This window comes from Tachyglossus aculeatus, chromosome 21 (assembly GCF_015852505.1).
Source record: "Tachyglossus aculeatus isolate mTacAcu1 chromosome 21, mTacAcu1.pri, whole genome shotgun sequence".
In the NCBI taxonomy this organism is placed as follows: domain Eukaryota; kingdom Metazoa; phylum Chordata; class Mammalia; order Monotremata; family Tachyglossidae; genus Tachyglossus; species Tachyglossus aculeatus.
Genome location: NC_052086.1, coordinates 13,982,748 through 14,004,505, shown reverse-complemented (window position 1 = coordinate 14,004,505; position 21,758 = coordinate 13,982,748). Strand labels below are relative to the sequence as shown.

General features: G+C 50.5%; 1 protein-coding gene across 1 annotated transcript; it reads right to left on the bottom strand.

Annotated features, from left to right (window-relative positions):
• Positions 1–1,331: 1,331 nt before the first annotated feature.
• Positions 1,332–9,180, bottom strand: LOC119942563 (zinc finger protein 771). Its single transcript, XM_038763401.1, has 3 exons — positions 9,012–9,180; positions 8,493–8,653; positions 1,332–2,506 (listed from the first exon to the last, which is right to left on the bottom strand). The coding sequence occupies exons 2-3, from the start codon at positions 8,643–8,645 to the stop codon at positions 1,679–1,681; spliced, it is 981 nt and encodes a 326-aa protein (XP_038619329.1). The 5' UTR covers positions 8,646–8,653; positions 9,012–9,180; the 3' UTR covers positions 1,332–1,678.
• Between the last annotated feature and the right edge of the window lie 12,578 nt (positions 9,181–21,758).

Here is a 21,758-nt window from a genome sequence, read left to right as displayed (position 1 = left end):
ATTGGTTGGCGAACCCAAGCGCTTAGTACAGTGCTCTGCACACAGTAAGCGCTCAATAAATACGATTGATGATGAAACTCCCAAGCACTTAGTACAGGGCTCTGCACACGCTACGCGCTCGATAAATACGACGGAATGAGTGAATCCATCATACGTGGAAGGGATACTTTCGTTCATTCGTTCAATCGTATTTATCGAGCGCTTACTGTGTGCAGAGCGCTGTACTGAGCGCTTAGCACTGTACATATTTCGCGTGTATCCTCCCCTCACACTTGCCGTTCAAACGTTAGGCCAGTTCCTGGGTAGCAAGGGAGACGGGCAGGGGCGGAGGAATGACTTTGCTGGTGTTTGGGGGCAGTGGTCTCTGCCCCCTGAGGAGCTACCAGATTGGTTGGCGAACCCAAGCGCTTAGTACAGTGCTCTGCCCACAGTAAGCGCTCAATAAATACGATTGATTGATTGAAAAACCGGCCAAGCTGTGCAAAGGGGGAGACTTGGAAGGCGCTTTTTCTAACCTTCCACCTTCTGCTGTTTACAGCAAGCCCGGGTTCTAATCCAGGCTCCGCCACGTGTCTGCTGTGTGGCCTTGGGCCAGTCCCTTAACTCGTCTGGGCCTCAGTTAACCTCATCTGTATAATAATGATAACGATGGCATTTATTAATCATCTGTGAAACAGGGGTCCGTTCACTCCATCGCATCGATCGAGCGCTTGCTGGGGGCAGAGCGCTCGGGAGAGGACGGCCTGACGTCGGCCAGTGCCGTCCCCCGATCACGCGAGGCAGGGGCCGCGTCTAACCCGGTCATCTCGGATCTACCCTGGCAACGCTCAGTACGGGGCCCGAATAAGCGCCTGGCACACACTGTGATGATCACCAATCCCTCCCTCCTTCCCGCACCGCGAGCGGACTTCCCGAGGCCCCCCCGTTTAAGGGAGAAGCAGGCCCTGGCGTCCCGGTCGGACGGAGGGAAGCGGCGTCGAGCCGGACGCCGCTCCCTCTCGGCCTCGCTCCCCGCTTTCCTCGGAGACGCATCATCCCCCCCATCTTACCTCCTTCCCTTCCCCACAGCACCTGTATATATGTATATATGTTTGTACCTATTTTTTACTCTATTTTATTTGTGCATATCTATTCTATTTATTTTATTTTGTTAGTATGTTTGGTTTTGTTCTCTGCCTCCCCCTTTTAGACTGTGAGCCCACCGCTGGGTAGGGCCTGTCTCTAGATGTTGCCGATTTGTCCTTCCCAAGCGCTTAGTCCAGTGCTCTGCACATAGTGAGCGCTCAATAAATACGATTGATGATGATGATCACACGAGGCGAGGCAGAGGAGGCCGTGGAGAATCGTTTATTGAACGGCGGAGGAGAAGGGGGCGATTTCTGCCGTGGGGGACGCGGACCGCGGGCCTTTTTCTAGGAGGGGGACGCGGACCGCGGGCCTTTCTCTACCCCCCCATCGAGGGCACGGGCCTCTGTGTACTTCTCCTTCGAGGGCGAAGCTGACGCCCCGGGTTGGGGGGACGGGCCCGGCTCGACGACTCCCTCGGGCGGTTTCATCTCCCGGCCCCCCGGGAGACGGGGGAGACGGGCCCGGGGAAGGGCGACGAGGCGGCGCCGGGGTCCGGGCCGCCCTCGCTCGCTCGCCCGCTCCCGGGGCGCAGTCCCGGCGGGGTCCGGCCTCAGCTCCCCTCGCAGTCCGGACAGCGGTCGGTCCTCTCGGGGGCCCCGGCGGCGGCGGCGGCCAGGCCGGGGGCGAGCCGGAAGCCCCGGCCGCAGCCCTCGCAGATGTAGAGGCGGCGGCGCAGGTGGGCCCGGCGGTGGCGGATGAAGTGGGAGCTGAGGCGGAAGCGGCGGCCGCACTCGGGGCAGGGGTAGGGCCGCTCCCCGGTGTGGGTGCGCACGTGCTCGGCCAGGTTGGAGCGGTGGCCGAAGCCGCGCCCGCAGACGGGGCAGCGGTGGGGCTTCTCGCCCGTGTGCACCCGCCGGTGCTTGGAGAGGGCCGAGCTCTGGGCGAAGCGCGTCCCGCAGTCGGGGCAGACGTAGGGCCGCTCGCCGGTGTGCGTGCGGCGGTGGCGGGCCAGGCAGGAGCTGCCCCCGAAGCCGCGCCCGCAGTCCGGGCAGGTGTACGGCTTCTCGCCCGTGTGGACCCGCAGGTGCTGGGCGTAGTTGGAGCTCTGGGCGAAGCGCCGCCCGCACTCGGGGCAGGCGTACGGCTTCTCCCCCGTGTGGCGCCGCCGGTGCTGCCGCAGGTTCGAGGCCGCCGAGAAGCGCTTCTCGCACTCGGGGCAGGCGTAGGGCCGCTCCCCGGTGTGGGTGCGCCCGTGCTTGGTCAGGGCCGACTTCTGGGAGAAGCGGCGCCCGCACTCGGGGCAGGAGAAGGGCCGCTCCCCGGTGTGGGTCCGGGCGTGCTTGGCCAGCGTGGAGCGGCGGGCGAAGGCGCGGCCGCACTCGGGGCAGGCGTGGGGCCGGGCCGGGTCGGCCGGGGCCTCGGGGGCCGCGCTTGGGACCTGCGGGGCACAGGGGCGGGGAGGAGAGGGCCCGGGGGGGGGGAACCGCGGGTCAGCGGCTCCCGCGGCCCCCGCGGAGGCCCGAGGACCCGGCTTCCCGTCTAACGACCGCGGGCGAGTCCCGGCTCCAACCTCCGACGGGCTCCGGCGCTCAGAAAGGCGTCTGGCTCCTCGGAAGCGCTTCGCGGATACCGCTGTTCCCAAAACGACGGAACCCCCTCCGGCCCCGCAGAGGCCCTACTTTCAGGATGGAGGGACGGGGATGGTCAAAGTGAGGAAAATTCCCCAAAAAAGGGCAGCGTCCCGCATTCTCAGAGAGCGAGAGAGAAAGAAGGGGAAGGCCTCTCCAACAATCAGATGCTCACCGTGGAAGCTTCTGAGAGAAATAACGATTTTCGGCCCGGATGATAAAGACGGGAAAGAGAACGGAGAATTCAGGTGACCCCCCCCGAGAGCCGTGCAAAGATCTGCCATCGCGTGAACCGGAGATCGGGCCGCTTTTCCACGGATGCCCGGAAGCCAACGGTACAAAGGTGGGAGGGTAGCAACCGATCGGAAGACAGCGCGGCACCGCTGTTCCCAAAACGACAGAACCCCCTCCGGCCCCGCAGAGGCCCTATTTTCAGGACGGAGGGACGGGGATGGTCAAAGTGAGGAAAATTCCCCAAAAAAGGGCAGCGTCCAGCATTCTGAGAGAGAAAGAAGGGGAAGGCCTCTCCAACAATCAGATGCTCACCGTGGAAGCTTCTGAGAGAAATAACGATTTTCGGCCCGGATGATAAAGACGGGAAAGAGAACGGAGAATTCAGGTGACCCCCCCCCGAGAGCCGTGCAAAGACCTGCCGTCGCGTGAACCGGAGATCGGGCCGCTTTTCTACGGATGCCCGGACGGCACAAAGGTGGAATGGTAGCAACCGATCGGAAGACAGCGCGGCACCGCTGTTCCCAAAACGACAGAACCCCCTCCAGCCCCGCAGAGGCCCTATTTTCAGGACGGAGGGACGGGGATGGTCAAAGTGAGGAAAATTCCCTAAAAAAGGGCAGCGTCCCGCATTCTCAGAGAGCGAGAGGGAAAGAAGGGGAAGGCCTCTCCAACAATCAGATGCTCACCGCGGAAGCTTCTGAGAGAAATAACGATTTTCGGCCCGGATGATAAAGACGGGAAAGAGAACGGAGAATTCAGGTGACCCCCCGCCCCCCCCCACCCCCGAGAGCCGTGCAAAGATCTGCCGTCGCGTGAACCGGAGATCGGGCCGCTTTTCCAGGGATGCCCGGAAGCCAACGGCACAAAGGTGGAAGGGTAGCAACCGATCGGAAGACAGCGCGGCCTGGCAGGCGGAGCCCGGCCCCTGACCTCAGGCCAAGTCCCTTCACTGGCTCTCGGTCCCCTCACCTGTAAAATGGGGAGGAAGACCGTGTGTCCGACCCGATTAGCTCGTATCCACCCGAGGGCCGCTCAGTACAGCGCCTGGCGCACAGTAAGCCCTGAAGCCAAAGCGACGAAAGAGATGCATCCTAAGTAGCCGCTAAAGGATGAGGGATACATTGCCTCCCCTCCCGATCCCGGCTAAAGGTAGTCAGCGGATACAGACAGACCACCAGAGCAGGTGACTTCTTCAAGAATACAAACGCAACCTCCGGCGGGGGAAGGACGGAGCGATTGACAGTGACTTTATAATAATACTAATGATGACGGCCTTTGTTGAGCGCTTACTGTGTGCCAAGCACCGTCCCAAGCACTGGGGAAGATACAAGGTAATGGGGTCGTCCCGCGTGGGGCTCGCGGTCGTCATCCCCATTTTCCAGAAGAGGGGACCGAGGCCCAGAGAAGTGAAGTGGCTTGCCCAAAGTCACACGGCAGACGAGTGGATGAGTTGGAATTAGAACCCGTGACCTCTGACTCCCTTGTTCCACTGAACCACGCTGCTTTTCTAGCAGCGAACGATCCCTGACCGACTGTTTCCTCCATCGCATCCCGTCCCATCCAACCGATCCCATCCCATCCAACTGTACTGAGCGCCTGGGAGAGTACGATACGACAGAATCCGGATGGACGAATACCGTCAGAAGAGTGTTCCCTAATGGCAACCTATCCGAAACCTGAAGGCAGAAATAACTGGAGGGTATGTAGGGCACAATTTAAAGGGAGAATAAGCACAAAATTAAAGGGGAATCTATGCGGAGTAATTAACTCAAGAAAGAAAACATCAGAACGAGATGGAGAATAATAATAATAGCGGTGGTGTTTGTTAAGCACTTACTATGTGCCGAGCACTGTTCTAAGCGCTGGGGTAGATACAAGGTAATCAGGGTGTCCCACGTGGGGCTCACGGTCTTAATCCCCATTTTGCAGATGAGGGAACTGAGGCCCAGAGAAGTGAAGCGACTTGCCCAAAGTCACACCGCTGATGAGTGGCGGAGCAGGATTAGAACCCATGACCTCTGGCTCCCAAGCCTGGGGGGCTCTTTCCACTGAGCCGCGCTGCTCGAGACGGGACGGGCCAATTCCGCGGGAAAAAACACTTGGGGATCGAAGTGAAATCCAGACTGACTGCCGCTTTTAGGAATATGATGCTATTTTAAAAAGCTATTAAGATACCGGTAGGAATGAAGAAAGAGGACTGTATTATATATAAAGACAATCTACAAGGCACAGTACTAGTCTGATCCTTCAAAGTTCTGGGCCTAAATAAGGCTGTGGGCAACAAAGAATAAAAATGATGAATATCCCTCCTTCAACACTGCCTGGCTACAAATGGTCAAAGATCGAGTTTGGGTGAATAATGAAGAAGCGTGGTCAACTATATCATCTGCACCGTCAGAAGTCTGAAATTCAAAATCCCAAAGAATACGTGTGTATCTATAAAACTATATATGTGTGTACACACACACACACACAAGCACCCCTTCACGAAGGGCTGGAGTTGAGATTATGGCCAGGCCAGGGTTCAATAATTGGTTTAGTCCTTTCCATTTAATATCTGCCGGTCGGAGAGGATGCTAATCGGATGTTTATCAATATTGTTGATGCGCCGATGTGCCCTATCACACCCACAGAGTTTATTTACAAAATCAGCAAAGGATTTAAAACTCGTGGTTCAGACCAAAGCAACATCGCCAAGATCCGCCCTCTCCTCTCCATCCAAACCGCTACCTTGCTGGTGCAATCTCTCCTCCTCTCCCGACTGGATGACTGCATCAGCCTCCTCTCTGATCTCCCATCCTCCTGTCTCTCCCCGCTTCAATCTATACTTCACGCTGCTGCCCGGATCATCTTTGTACAGAAACGCTCTGGGCACGTCACTCCCCTCCTCAAAAATCTGCCTGTCAACCTACGCATCAAGCAAATACTCCTCACTCTCGGCTTCAAGGCTGTCCATCCATCCATCCCCTCGCCCCCTCCTTCCTCACCTCCCTTCTCTCCTTCTCCAGCCCAGCCCGCACCCTCTGCTCCTCTGCCGCTAATCTCCTCACCGTTAGGCCTCGTTCTCGCCCGTCCCGCCGTCGACCCCCGGCCCACGTCCTCCCCATGCCCCGGAATGGCCTCCCTCCACACATCCGCCAAGCTAGCTCTCTTCCTCCCTTCAAAGCCCTACTGAGAGCTCACCTCCTCCAAGAGGCCTTCCCAGACTGAGCCCCCTTTTTCCTCTCCTCCTCCCCATCCCCCGTCCTACCTCCTTCCCCTCCCCACAGCACCTATATGTTTGTACAGATTTATTACTCTACTTATTTTACTTGTACATATCTACTATACTATTTTGTCAATGATGTGCATTTAGCTTTAATTCTGTTTCTTCTGACGACTTGACACCTGTCCACGTTTTGTTTTGTTGTCTGCCTCCCCCTTCTAGACTGTGAGCCCGTTGTTGCCAACTTGTACTTCCCAAACGCTTAGTACAGTGCTCTGCACACAGTAAGCTATCAATAAATACGACTGAATGAATGAATGAATGAATGAACGCCCTCCTCTGGAGTCCCATTTTCAGACAGACGGGAATAAAATGAAGCTGGGCCTGCAGATCGCAAGAACAGAGTGAAAAAGGTGAAAAAGAAAACAGAGAAGGAGAAGCATGAAGAAAAATTCAGATTACACTCAGTTCTTCTAGAATGTGGTGATGATGGAGAGGGGGCGGGGGTCGTAGCCTTGAAGAACCTCATGCCACGAGAAAATTGCTTAGGAGTAGTGATTCTACGGGAAATCTCTGGGTTTCAAAGATACAACCTTGACTGTTTTTTGGCTTCCAATTCCTCTACCACACCCACCCCTAAGGGAACAATTCACACACCCCCCTTTTTCCAAAATAGTATTTGTTATTATTACTACTACTAATAACGGTATTTGTTAAGCACTTACTTAATGGCCAGGCACTGCGGCGGATACAAGCCGATCAGGTCGGACACAGTCCCTGTCCCACGTGAGGTTCACGGTCTCAATCCCCATCTGACAGATGAGGGAACTGAGGCCCAGAGAAGTGATTTGCCCAAGGTCAGGGCTTTATCCACTTTGCCATAATGCTTTTCTAAGCGCTTACTATGTTCCAGGCACCATAGACAGCACTAGGTTAGATACACGCTAATCAGATCGGACACAATCCCTGCAGTTATTTAACGCTGGAAAGACGCAGAAGCACAAAGAGCCGTGAGGCAGAGGCTGGGAAGCCTAGCAACGTCACCCTCTCCTTCCCCCACTAACGCTGGCCGCAATCGTTTCTTCCCACGGCATATCTGTTTGCGCCAAACTCTGGATTGTCTTTTCCCAAAACAGGCTCCTGTTCCAAGAACGTTCTCTAATTCTTCCATCGTTCCAGCCAAATCGTATTATGAAAACACTCGTTAGGGCCGAACAGACCATCTTGGAGAGGAGCAAATTGGGAGAAGGGGGATTACCGCCTCCAGGTTTATTTATCGTATTTACTAAGCGCTGATCGTGCGTAAAGCACTAAACTAAGCGCGTGGGAGAGTATGATATAAATGTGACGTCTTATTAGTCGGAGGGTGACGGGTTATTCCCCAGTCGGGGAGCGGAGAAAATGTTCTTTCCCTGCAGAAGGAAGACTGGACATTATACGGGAAGAACTTCCTTGCCAACAGGGAAAGGGCACTGTGGGAGGCGGTTGGGGAGGAATAATCATCCCCCCATCTTACCTCCTTCCCTTCCCCACAGCACCTGTATATATGTATATATGGTTGTACGTATTTATTACTCTATTTATTTATTTATTTATTTTACTTGTACATTTCTATCCTATTTATTTTATTTTGTTGGTACGTTTGGTTCTGTTCTCTGTCTCCCCCTTTTAGACTGTGAGCCCACTGTTGGGTAGGGACTGTCTCTATGTGTTGCCAATTTGTACTTCCCAAGCGCTTAGTACAGTGCTCTGCACATAGTAAGCGCTCAATAAATACGATTGATTGATTAATCAACCTCCCTGGAGATTTCTCAGGCAAATTGGCAACAGTCAATTGGCAAGGGCTTCAATCCAATGAAGTCAGATACGGAAAAGTCAGGCTGCAGGACAGCTAGAAGGATGAATGTTTGGTTTTGTTCTCTGCCTCCCCCTTTTAGACTGTGAGCCCACTGTTGGGCAGGGCCTGTCTCTATATGTTGCCAACTTGTACTTCCCAAGCGCTTAGTACAGTGCTCTGCACACAGTAAGCGCTCAATAAATACGACTGATTGATTGATTGATGAAATGGGGAATTTCCCAGCCTTGTCCCAGGTTTTCCGGCGCGAAGATGCGGTGGGTCAAGAGGGGCTTTTCTGTGTGGGGGGGGGGGCGGGGGGGATTGGGATTCGACTGAAACCAAATCCCGGGCCCACCACCCTTCCTGGAAGCTGGGAGAAGAATGAGGTCACCCTCAGGGGGGCCCTGCCTGCCGGGTCTGGAATTCTGCAGGCTGGAAAGGGAGCAGGAGGCCTTTTGTGGGGGAGGAGAAAGGGGCCTGGGGGGAGAGGGAATGGGGTTTGGGGAGGGAGGGGGCCTACCTCCTTGCCATCCAGTGGGATCTTGAGTTTCACCACTTCATACTGCTCCTCTCCCTCCTCTTCCTCCCCCTTTACCAGCAGCACCATCTCTTCCTGCATGGCTTCCTCCTCTTCCTCCTCCTCCTCTTCCTGCTGCTGCTGCTCCCCCGGCATGGCTGGACCTGCGGGACAATCAATCAATCAATCAATCGTATTTATTGAGCGCTGACTGTGTGCAGAGCACTGGACTAAGCGCTTGGGAAGTGCAAGTCGGCAACACACAGAGACAGGCCCTACCCAACAGCGGGCTCACAGTCTAGAAGTGGGGGACAGAAAACAAAACAAAACATATTAACGAAATAAAATAAATAGAACAGATATGTACAAGATAAATAGAGTAATAAAAATGTACAAGACAGAGAGGAAGGGGACAGAGGGGGTCAGTTCTCCCCCATTTCCTGGCCTGGAGGGGCCTGGGGGGGGGCAAGATGGGCAAGAGGGGCAGGCCCTCCTTCCTCCCATCCCTTCCCCTTTGCGGACCTCCTTTTTCTCAATCGGTCGACGGATCGATGGACGGTCTCTGCTTCTCGATCAATCGACGGATCGATGGGTGGGATTGATCCCCAGACTATGGTCATGGGGGGGCCGGTCCTCTCTCCTCCCTGCGACCCCCGGGCAGGCCCCGGATGAGGCCTGCGCTCCCGAGGCGCCGCCGTCGGACGCACGGCGGCGCTGTCGGCGAGCTGGGGACGGGCAGAAGGGGACGGCAAGGGGGCGGGGCCTGCGGAGGACGGCGCCCATTGGATGGCGCCGGGAGAGGGCGGCGCCCATTGGTCGACACCGAGGCCACGCCCACAAGTGGGCATGTCTGCGTCACCCAGCCCCAGGCCGAAGCCACGCCCCCGGATCCGGAGCATGCGCAGTCGGCCCGCCCCCGAAACATGCGCACTCGGGCCGCTGGGGGAGGCCCTGACGCCATCTTGAAGTCCTCCTTCAAGGACTTGGGGTACCTCAGTTTCCCCCCCCGAGGAGAACTTCGGCCAATGTTGGGGGCTTGGTGTCAGGGAGGGTCTAAACCTTTCCTAAAATACCCAATGATAATAATAATAATGGCATTTGTTAAGCGCTTACTATGTGCCAAGCACTGTTCTAAACACTGGGGAAGGTCCAAGGTGATTAGGTTGTCCCAAGTGGGGCTCAGTCTTCATCTCCATTTTACAGATGAGGGAACTGAGGCCCAGAGAATAATAATAATAATAATGATGGCATTTGTTAAGCGCTTACTATGTGCCAAGCACTGTTCTAAACACTGGGGAAGGTACAAGGTGATTAGGTTGTCCCAAGTGGGGCTCAGTCTTCATCTCCATTTTACAGATGAGGGAACTGAGGCCCAGAGAATAATAATAATAATAATGATGGCATTTGTTAAGCGCTTACTATGTGCCAAGCACTGTTCTAAACACTGGGGGAAGGTCCAAGGTGATTAGGTTGTCCCAAGTGGGGCTCAGTCTTCATCTCCATTTTACAGATGAGGGAACTGAGGCCCAGAGAATAATAATAATAATAATGATGGCATTTGTTAAGCGCTTACTATGTGCCAAGCACTGTTCTAAACTCTGGGGAAGGTACAAGGTGATTAGGTTGTCCAAGTGGGGCTCAGTCTACATCTCCATTTTACAGATGAGGGAACTGAGGCCCAGAGAATAATAATAATAATAATGATGGCATTTGTTAAGCGCTTACTATGTGCCAAGCACTGTTCTAAACTCTGGGGAAGGTACAAGGTGATTAGGTTGTCCCAAGTGGGGCTCAGTCTTCATCCATCTCCATTTTACAGATGAGGGAACTGAGGCCCAGAGAATAATAATAATAATGGCATTTGTTAAGCGCTTACTATGTGCCAAGCATTGTTCTAAACTCTGGGGAAGGTACAGGGTGATTAGGTTGTCCCAAGTGGGGCTCAGTCTTCATCTCCATTTTACAGATGAGGGAACTGAGGCCCAGAGAATAATAATAATAATAATGGTATTTGTTAAGCGCTTACTATGTGCCAAGCACTGTTCTAAACTCTGGGGTAGGTACAAGGTGATTAGGTTGTCCCAAGTGGGGCTCAGTCTTCATCTCCATTTTACAGATGAGGGAACTGAGGCCCAGAGAATAATAATAATAATAATAATAACATTTGTTAAGCGCTTCATCTCCATTTTACAGATGAGGGAACTGAGGCCCAGAGAATAATAATAATAGTAATGGCATTTGTTAAGTGCTCACTACGTGCCAGGCACTATTTTTCCAAGCACTGTTAGTAATAATAATAATAATAATGATGGTATTTGTTAAGCGCTTACTGTGTGCAAAGCACTGTTCCAAGCGCTGGGGAAATTACAAGGTGATCAAGTTGTCCCGGGGAGGGGCTCACAGTTTTAATCCCCATTTTCCAGACGAGGTAACTGAGGCCCAGAGAAGCAAAGTGACTCGCCCAAAGTCACAGAGCTGACAGTTGGCGGAGCCGGGATTTGAACCCATGACCTCTGGCTCCAAAGCCCGGGCTCTTTCCACCGAGCCACGCTGCTTCTAGACTGGGAGCCCGCTGTCGGGCAGGGACCGGCTCTAGATGTTGCTGACTTGGACTTCCCAAGCGCTCAGTACAGTGCTCTGCACACAGTGAGCGCTCAATAAATACAATTGAATGAGTGAATGTTTTTGTTCGAAACAGTCGGCTCACCACAGACTATATCTCTACAGGATTTCCTCCAGGCCCGTGACAAGAGAGGGGAGGACTCCACTCTTCACAGCGATACGATCGGGTCTCAGAAGCCACACAGATGTCCACGACGTCCTCAGGTGTAGGTGACCCTTACCTTGGTTTTCTTTCTGTCTTTCAGCTCATTATTTTTTTTTTAATGGCATTTATTAAGCGCTTACTATGTGCAAAGCACTGTTCTAAGCGCTGAGGGATACAAGGAGATCAGGTTGTCCCACGTGGAGCTCCCAGTCTTCATCCCCATTTTGCAGATGAGGTCACTGAGGCCCAGAGAAGTTAAGTAACTTGCCCGAAGTCACACAGCTGACGATTGGCAGAGCGGGGATTCGAACCCATGACCTCTGACTCCAAAGGCCGGGCTCTTCCCACTGAGCCGCGCTGCTTCTCCTTATGGTCAGGGGACGTGTCTACCAACTCCGTTATGTTGTATTCTCCCAAGTGCTTAGTCTGGTGTCCTGCGCGCGGTAAGTGCTAAATAAATGTCGCTGATTAACTGACGGATTGATCAGAATCAAGGAGCGATAGGATCTCTAAGCCGTGATCTTGTCATTTTTATTACAAATGAGAAATTTATTACAAATTGAGAAGCAGCGTGGCTCTATGGAGAAGAGCCCGGGCTTTGGAGTCAGAGGTCAGGGGTTCAAATCCCGGCTCCACCAATTGGGCAAGTCACTTAACTTCTCTATGCCTCAGTTACCTCATCTGTATAATGGGGATGAAGACTGTGAGCCCCCCGTGGGACAACCTGATCACCTTGTAACCTCCCCAGCGCTTAGAACAGTGCTTTGCACATAGTAAGCGCTTAATAAATGCCATCATTATTATTATTAATAATAATAATAATGGTAGTAATGTGGTATTTGTTAAGCACTTAATATGTACCAGGTACTGTACTAAGCCCTGAGATGGACACAATAATAATAATAATAATAATAATAATAATGGCATTTATTAAGCGCTTACTATGTGCAAGGCACTGTTCTAAGCGCTGGGGAGGTTACGAGGTGATCAGGTTGTCCCACGGAGGGCTCACAGTCTTAATCCCCATTTTACAGGTGAGGTAACTGAGGCCCAGAGAAGTGAAGTGACTTGCCCAGCATATGGGGTGTTGGACACAGTCCCTGTCCTATATAGAATTTGCAGCCTTAATCCCCATTTTGCAGATGAGGTAACTGAGACCCAGAGAATAATAATAATAATGATAGCATTTATTAAGCGATTACTATGTGCAAAGCACTGTTCTAAGCGCTGGGGAGGTTACGAGGTGATCAGGTTGTCCCACGGGGGGCTCACAGTCTTAATCCCCATTTTACAGATGAGGTCACTGAGGCCCAGAGAAGTGAAGTGACTTGCCCAGCAAATGGAGGATTGGACACAGTCCCTGTCCTATATAGAATTCGCAGCCTTAATCCCCATTTTGCAGATGAGGTAACTGAGACCCAGAGAATAATAATAATAATGATGGTATTTGTTAAGCGCTTACTATGTGCAAAGCACTGTTCTAAGCGCTGGGGAGGTTACGAGGTGATCGGGTTGCCCCACGGGGGGCTCACAGTCTTAATCCCCATTTTACAGATGAGGTCACTGAGGCCCAGAGAAGTGAAGTGACTTGCCCAAAGTCACCCAGCTGACAGTTGGCGGAGCCGGGGTTTGAACCCATGACCTCTGCCTCCAAAGCCCGGGCTCTTTCCACTGAGCCACGCTGCTCAGCCACAAGTGAAGTGACTTGTCCAAGGTCACACAGCGGACAAGTGGCGGAGCCGGGATTAGAACCCAGGTCCTCCTGACTCCCAAGCCCGGCCTCTCTCCACTGGGCCATGGTCTTTCCCTCATTACGGGCAGCGATGGCATTCACCACCTCAGTTGGGTTGTAATAATAATAATAATAATGGCATTTATTAAGCGCTTACTATGTGCAAAGCACTGTTCTAAGCGCTGGGGAGGTTACAAGGTGATCGAGTTGTCCCACGGTGGGGGGCTCACAGTCTTAATCCCCATTTTACAGATGAGGTAACTGAGTTCCAGAGAAGTTAAGCGACTTGCCCAAAGTCACCCAGCTGGCAATTGGCGGAGCCGGGATTTGAACCCATGACCTCTGACTCCAAAGCCCGGGCTCTTTTCCACTGAGCCACGCTGCTTCTCTTGTACTTTTCCGAGCACTTAGTACAGTGTTTTGCACACAGTAAGCACTCAATAAATACCACTGGTTGATCGATACAGGGAATGGTAGGGGAGAGAGAGATAAAGGAGCACGACGGAAACACGCAGAGGGAAGCAGAGCGATAATAACTGTGGTATCTGTTAAACACTTACTACGTCTTAAGCAGTAGAATAGATAATTCATTCATTCATTCAATCGTATTTATTGAGCGCTTACTGTGTGCAGAGCACTGGACTAAGCGCTTGGGAAGTACATAAAGGTCAGACACAGTGAAGAGAATCAGAGAGACAAGGGATTTAGAGGAGAAACCGGCAGAGTGAGCCCGCTGTCGGGTAGGGACCGTCTCTATATGTTGCCAACTTGTACTTCCCAAGCGCTTAGTCCAGTGCTGTGCACACAGTAAGCGCTCAATAAATAATAATAATAATAATAATAATAATGGCATTTGTTAAGCGCTTACTATGTGCAAAGCACTGTTCTAAGCGCTGGGGGGGGATACAAGGTGACCAGGTTGTCCCACATGGGGCTCACAGCCTTAATCCCCATTTTACAGACGGGGTAACTGAGGCTCAGAGAAGCTAAGTGACTTGCCCAAGTTCACACAGCAGACATGTGGCAGAGCCAGGATTCGAACCCGTGACCTCTGACTCCAAAGCCCGGGCTCTCTCCACTGAGCCACGCTGCTTCTGAATGAATGAAAGGTAGAAAGAGACACAAAGGAGGTAAAGATAAAGCACAGGGAGAGACAGAAAGTGAGACTCAATCAATCAGTCAAATGTATGCTTACTGTGTCCTTACTATGTACTAAGCGCTTGGGAGAGTATAATATAACAGAATTAGCAGATATACATTCCCTGTCCTTAATGAGCTTACAGTCTAGAGGGCTACCATAAATATCCATTGACAAGTACCATCAGTATCATAATGAGGAAAAAGCTTAGCCTAGTGGATAAAGCACGGGCCTGGGAACGTCTCTGCCACTTGTCTGCTGTGTGACCTTGGGCAAGTCACTTCACTTCTCTGTGCCTCGGTTTCCTCACCTGCAAAATGGGGGATTAAATCCCTCCGATTGAGACCGTGAGCCCTATGTGGGACAGGGACTCTGTCCAACCCTACTATCTTTTATCTACCCCAGTGCTTAGAACAGTGCCTGACACATAGTAAGCACTTAACAAATACCATTATTATTATTATTGTCCAGTGCTCTGCACACAGTAAGCGCTCAATAAATATGATCGAATGAATGAATGAAAGGTAGAAAGAGACACAAAGGAGGTAAAGATAAAGCACAGGGAGAGACAGAAAGTGAGACTCAATCAATCAGTCAAACGTATGCTTACTGTGTCCTTACTACGTACTAAGCGCTTGGGAGAGTATAATATAACAGAATTAGCAGATACGTTCCCTGTCCTTAATGAGCTTACAGTCTAGAGGGATACCATAAATATCCATTGACAAGTACCGTCAGTATCATAATGAGGAAAAAGCTTAGCCTAGTGGATAAAGCACGGGCCTGGGAACGTCTCTGCCACTTGTCTGCTGTGTGACCTTGGGCAAGTCACTTCACTTCTCTGTGTCTCAGTTTCCTCACCTGCAAAATGGGGGATTAAATCCTTCCGATTGAGACCGTGAGCCCTATGTGGGACAGGGACTCTGTCCAACCCTACTATCTTTTATCTACCCCAGTGCTTAGAACAGTGCCTGACACATAGCAAGCACTTAACAAATACCATTATTATTACTATTATTGTATAGTGCTCTGCACACAGTAAGCGCTTAATAAATACGATCGGATGAATGAATGAAAGGTAGACACAAAGGAGGTAAAGATAAAGCACAGGGAGAGACAGAAAGTGAGACTCAATCAATCAGCCAAACGTATGCTTACTGTGTCCTTACTATGTACTAAGCGCTTGGGAGAGTATAATATAACAGAATTAGCAGATACGTTCCCTGTCCTTAATGAGCTTACAGTCTAGAGGGCTACCATAAATATCCATTGACAAGTACCGTCAGTATCATAATGAGGAAAAAGCCTAGCCTAGTGGATAAAGCACAGGCCTGGGAACGTCTCCGCCACTTGTCTGCTGTGTGACCTTGGGCAAGTCACTTCACTTCTCTGTGCCTCGGTTTCCTCACCTGCAAAATGGGGGATTAAATCCCTCCGATTGAGACCGTGAGCCCTATGTGGGACAGGGACTCTGTCCAACCCTACTATCTTTTATCTACCCCAGTGCTTAGAACAGTGCCTGACACATAGTAAACACATAACAAATACCATTATTATTATTATTGTACAGTGTTCGGCACACAGTAACCGCTCAATAAATACGACTGAATGGATGAAAGGTAGAAAGAGACACAAAGGAGGTAAAGATAAAGCACAGGGAGAGACAGAAAGTGAGACAATCAGTCAGTCAAATGCATGCTTACTGTGTCCTTATTATGTGCTAAGCGCTTGGGAGAGTATAATATAACAGAATTAGCAGATACGTTCCCTGTCCTTAATGAGCTTACAGTCTAGAGGGATACCATACATATCCATTGACAAGTACCGTCAGTATCATAATGAGGAAAAAGCTTAGCCTAGTGGATAAAGCACGGGCCTGGGGACGTCTCTGCCACTTGTCTGCTGTGTGACCTTGGGCAAGTCACTTCACTTCTCTGTGCCTCAGTTTCCTCACCTGCAAAATGGGGGATTAAATCCCTCCGATTGAGACCGTGAGCCCTATGTGGGACAGGGACTCTGTCCAACCCTACTATCTTTTATCTACCCCAGTGCTTAGAACAGTGCCTGACACATAGTAAGCACTTAACAAATACCATTATTATGACTATTATTGTATAGTGCTCTGCACACAGTAAGCGCTTAATAAATACGATTGAATGAATGAATGAAAGGTAGAGACACAAAGGAGGTAAAGATAAAGCACAGGGAGACAGAAAGTGAGATTCAATCAGTCAAACGTATGTTTACTGTGTCCTTACTATGTACTAAGCGCTTGGGAGAGTATAGTATAACAGAATTAGCAGGTACGTTCCCTGTCCTTAATGAGCTTACAGTCTAGAGGGATACCATAAATATCCATTGACAAGTACCGTCAGTATCATAATGAGGAAAAAGCTTAGCCTAGTGGATAAAACACGGGCCTGGGAACGTCTCTGCCACTTGTCTGCTGTGTGACCTTGGGCAAGTCACTTCACTTCTCTGTGCCTCAGTTTCCTCACCTGCAAAATGGGGGATTAAATCCTTCCGATTGAGACCGTGAGCCATAAGTGGGACAGGGACTTTGCCCAACTCTACTATCTTTTATCTACCCCATTGCTTAGAATAGTGCCTGTCACATAGTAAGCACTTAACAAATACCATTATTATTATTGTCCAGTGCTCTGCACACAGTAAGTGCTCAGTAAATACGATTGAATGAATGAATGAAAGGTAGATAGAGACACAAAGGAGGTAAAGATAAAGCACAGGGAGAGACAGAAAGTGAGACTCAATCAATCACTCAAATGTATGCTTACTGTGTCCTTACTATGTACTAAGCGCTTGGGAGAGTATAGTATAACAGAATTAGCAGATATGTTCCCTGTCCTTAATGAGCTTACAGTCTAGAGGGATACCATAAATATCCCTTGACAAGTACCGTCAGTATCATAATGAGGAAAAAGCTTAGCCTAGTGGATAAAGCACGGGCCTGGGAACGTCTCTGCCACTTGTCTGCTGTGTGACCTCGGGCAAGTCACTTCACTTCTCTGTGCCTCGGTTTCCTCACCTGCAAAATGGGGGATTAAATCCCTCTGATTGAGACCGTGAGCCCTATGTGGGACAGGGACTCTGTCCAACCCTACTATCTTTTATCTACCCCAGTGCTTAGAACAGTGCCTGACACATAGTAAGCACTTAACAAATACCACTATTATTATTATTATTGTACAGTGCTCTGCACACAGTAAGCGCTCAATAAATACGATTGAATGAATGAATGAAAGGTAGAAAGAGACACAAAGGAGGTAAAGATAAAGCACAGGGAGAGACAGAAAGTGAGACTCAATCAATCAGTCAAACGTATGCTTACTGTGTCCTTACTACGTACTAAGCGCTTGGGAGAGTATGATATAACAGAATTAGCAGATACGTTCCCTGTCCTTAATGAGCTTACAGTCTAGAGGGATACCATAAATATCCATTGACAAGTACCGTATCATAATGAGGAAAAAGCTTAGCCTAGTGGATAAAGCACGGGCCTGGGAACGTCTCCGCCACTTGTCTGCTGTGTGACCTTGGGCAAGTCACTTCACTTCTCTGTGCCTCAGTTTCCTCACCTGCAAAATGGGGGATTAAATCCCTCCGATTGAGACGGTGAGCCCTATATGGGACAGGGACTCTGTCCAACCCCACTATCTTGTATCTACCCCTGTGCGTATAACAGTGCCTGACACATAGTAAGCACTTAACAAATACCATTATTATTATTATTATTATTATTTATTATGTCAGAGGCCAGGAGGCCCACCTTCAGGGAGTAACCAGGGAGGGGCAAGGAGAGTTGGAAGGGTATAAAAGGGGTCCAGGGAATGACGGTCTTGGCTCTTCAGGCTGGAGTCCACTCCACCAGTGTGAAAATCAGTCAGGAAGCCGCCCCATCACAGATCTTTTCACGGATCGTCTCATTCCCCCTCTCCATCCCCCCATCTTACCTCCTTCCCTTCCCCACAGCACCTGTATATATGTATATATGTTTGTACATATTTATTACTCTATTTATTTATTTATCTTACTTGTACATATCTGTTCTATTTATTTCGTTAGTATGTTTGGTTTTGTTCTCCGTCTCCCCCTTCTAGACTGTGAGCCCGCTGTTGGGTAGGGACCGTCTCTATGTGTTGCCGACTTGTACTTCCCAAGCGCTCAGTACAGTGCTCTGCACACAGTAAGCGCTCAATAAATACGATTGATTGATTGATTCTTGGATTCGTAATTAAAGTGGGGTGAAGGGTGGGTTCCTTCCCCTTTTTCAGGGTGTTCCCCTCGCCTCCCAGGGGCAACATGCCTCAGTTTTATCTTCTGTAAAATGAGGATTCAGTCCCTACCCTCTGTCCCCCTTAGATTGTGAACCCCATAAGGGGCAGGAACGGGGTCTGACCTCATGATCTTGTATCTCCCTCCCTTTGCACATAGTAAGCGCTTAACAAACGCCATCATTATTTATTATTATTAAGCGCTGGGGTCGGATGGGGACCGGTCAGTCGCCGCCTCAGGGAGGGAGAATGGGTATCGAATCTCCGTTTTACAGATGAGGAAGAACAACTAACCTCCCCCTTCTAGACTGTGAGCCCACTGTTGGGTAGGGACCGTCTCTAGATGTTGCCAAACTGTACTTCCCAAGCGCTTAGTACAGTGCTCTGCACACAGTAAGCGCTCACTAAATACGATTGAATGAATGAACTAACGAATTGCCCGGCAGGCAAGTGGCAGAACTTGGAAGCAGCATGGCCTAGTAATAATAATGATGGCATTTATTAAGCGCTGACTATGTGCAAAGCACTGTACTAAGCGCTGTAGAGAGGGTTCGTTCATTCATTCAATCGTATTTATTGAGCTCCTACTGAGGACCTGGGTTCGAATTCCTGCTCCGCCACTTCATTCATTCCATCGTATTTATTGAGCGCTTACTGTGTGCAGAGCACTGGACTAAGCGCTTGGGAAGGACAAGTCGGCAACCTAGAGAGACGGTCCCTATCCCAAAACGGGCTCCCGGTCTAGAAGGGGGAGCCAGACGACAAAACAAAACATGTGGACGGGTGTCAAGTCGTCAGAACGAAGGGAAATAAAGCTAGATGCACATCATTAACAAAATAAATTTGTCTGCTGGGTGACTTTGGGCAAGTCACCTCACTTCTCTGGGCCTCAGTTACCTCACCGTAAATTGGGGATGGAGACTGTGAGCCCCACGTGGGTCATGGGCCGTATCCAACGTGATTTTGTATCTAATTCAGAGCCTAGTAGAGTGTCTGGTGCAAAGTAGGCACTTAAAAACCTTTCAAAATAACCCCCCAAAATGGGATTAGAATCCAGATCCTCTGACCCCCCAGGCCTAGGCTCTTCCCACTAGGACATGCGGCTCAGTGGAAAGAGCCCGGGCTTGGGAGTCAGAGGTCACGGGTTCTAATCCCGACTCCACCGCTGGTCAGCTGGGTGACTTTGGGTAAGTCACTTCACTTCTCTGCGCCTCGGTTACCTCAGCTGTAAAATGGGGATGAAGACTGTGAGCCCCACGTGGGACAACCTGATCACCTTGTATCCCCCCCCAGCGCTTAGAACAGTGCTTTGCACATAGTAAGCACTTAATACCATCATCATCATCATCACACCATTCTCTTAATGGTTACCACTCCTCTCGAACTCAAGTTCTTGCACATATTTGCTATTTACTTTATCTTGTTAATATGTTTTGTTGTCTGTCTCCCCCCTTCTAGACTGTGAGCCGTCTCTGCTGCCAACTTGGACTTCCCAAGCGCTTAGTCCAGTGCTCTGCACACGGTAAGCGCTCGATAAATACAATAATGAATGAATCGCTAAAATCTGCCCTTTCCTTTCCATTCAAACTACTACCAGGTTAATACAGTCACTCACCTTATCCCGCCTAGATTACTTCATCGGCCTCCTTGCTGACCTCCCAACCTCCTGTCTCTCCCCACTCCAGTCCATACTTCACTCCGTTGCCTGGGTCATCTTTCTGCAGAAACGCTCGCTCTCGCCTGTCCCGCCATCGACCCCCGGCCCACGTCATCCCCCGGGCCCGGAATGCCCAATCCCTCTGCCCCTCCGCCAAGCTAGCTCTCTTCCTCCCTTCAAGGCCCTGCTGAGAGCTCACCTCCTCCAGGAGGCCTTCCCACACTCAGCCCCTTCCTTCCTCTCCCCCTCCTCCCCCTCTCCATCCCCCCCCCCGCCTTACCTCCTTCCCTTCCCCACAGCACCTGTATATATGTATGTATGTTTGTACATATTTATTACTCTATTTATTTATTTATTTATTTTATTTGTACATATCTATTCTATTTATTTTATTTTGATAGTATGTTTGGTTTTGTTCTCTGTCTCCCCCTTTTAGACTGTGAGCCCACTGTTGGGTAGGGACTGTCTCTATATGTTGCCAATTTGTACTTCCCAAGCACTTAGTACAGTGCTCTGCACGTAGTAAGCGCTCAATAAATACGATTGATGATGATGATGACCCCCGGCCCACGTCATCCCCCGGGCCCGGAATAGCCTCCCTCTGCCCCTCCGCCAAGCTAGCTCTCTTCCTCCCTTCAAGGCCCTGCTGAGAGCTCACCTCCTCCAGGAGGCCTTCCCAGACTGAGCCCCTTCCTTCCTCTCCCCCTCGTCCCCCTCTCCATCCCCCCATCTTACCTCCTTCCCTTCCCCACAGCACCTGTATATATGTATATATGGTTGTACATATTTATTACTCTATTTATTTATTTATCTTACTTGTACATTTCTATCCTATTTATTTTATTTTGTCGGTATGTTTGGTTCTGTTCTCTGTCTCCCCCTTTTAGACTGTGAGCCCACTGTTGGGTAGGGACTGTCTCTATGTGTTGCCAATTTGTACTTCCCAAGCGCTTAGTACAGTGCTCTGCACATAGTAAGCGCTCAATAAATACGATTGATTGATTGATTTGCACATAGTAAGAGCTTAATAAATGCTATTATTATTATTATTCTTATCCGCCAGAAAATTCCCGCCACTTTCAAACCCTTACTGAAGGCCCATCTCCTCCGAGAGGCCTTCCCGGACTAAGCCCCGCTTTCCCTTAGCTCCCAACCCCTTCTGTGTCGCCCTGACTTGCCCCCTTTGCTCTCCTCCCCCCTCACAGCCCCACGGCACTCATGTACATATCTGTACTTTTATTTATTTGTTTTGATGTATGTGAATTTGTATTGGTGTCTCCCTCCACGCCCCCCGGCCTGTGAGCTCACTGTGGGCAGGGAATGTCACTGTTTATTCTTGTAGTGTACCCTCCCGAGTGCTTAGTACAGTGCTCTGCACACAGTAAGCGTTTAATAAATATGACTGAATGAATGAAAGATATAGAAATATGTGCTGTGGGGATGGGAGGGAGGGCGAATGAAGGGAACAAGTCAGGGGAGTGGGTGAAGAGGAGAACTTAGTCAGGGAAGGCTTCTTGGAGGAGTTGTGCCTTCAATAAGGCTTTGAAGTGGGGGAGAGCAATTATCTAGGGTGAGAAATTTTACAGATGAGGGAACTGAGGCCCAGAGGAGTGAAGTGACTTGCCCAAGGTCACACAGCTGACAAGTGGCGGAGCCGGGATTAGAACCCACGACCTCTGGCGC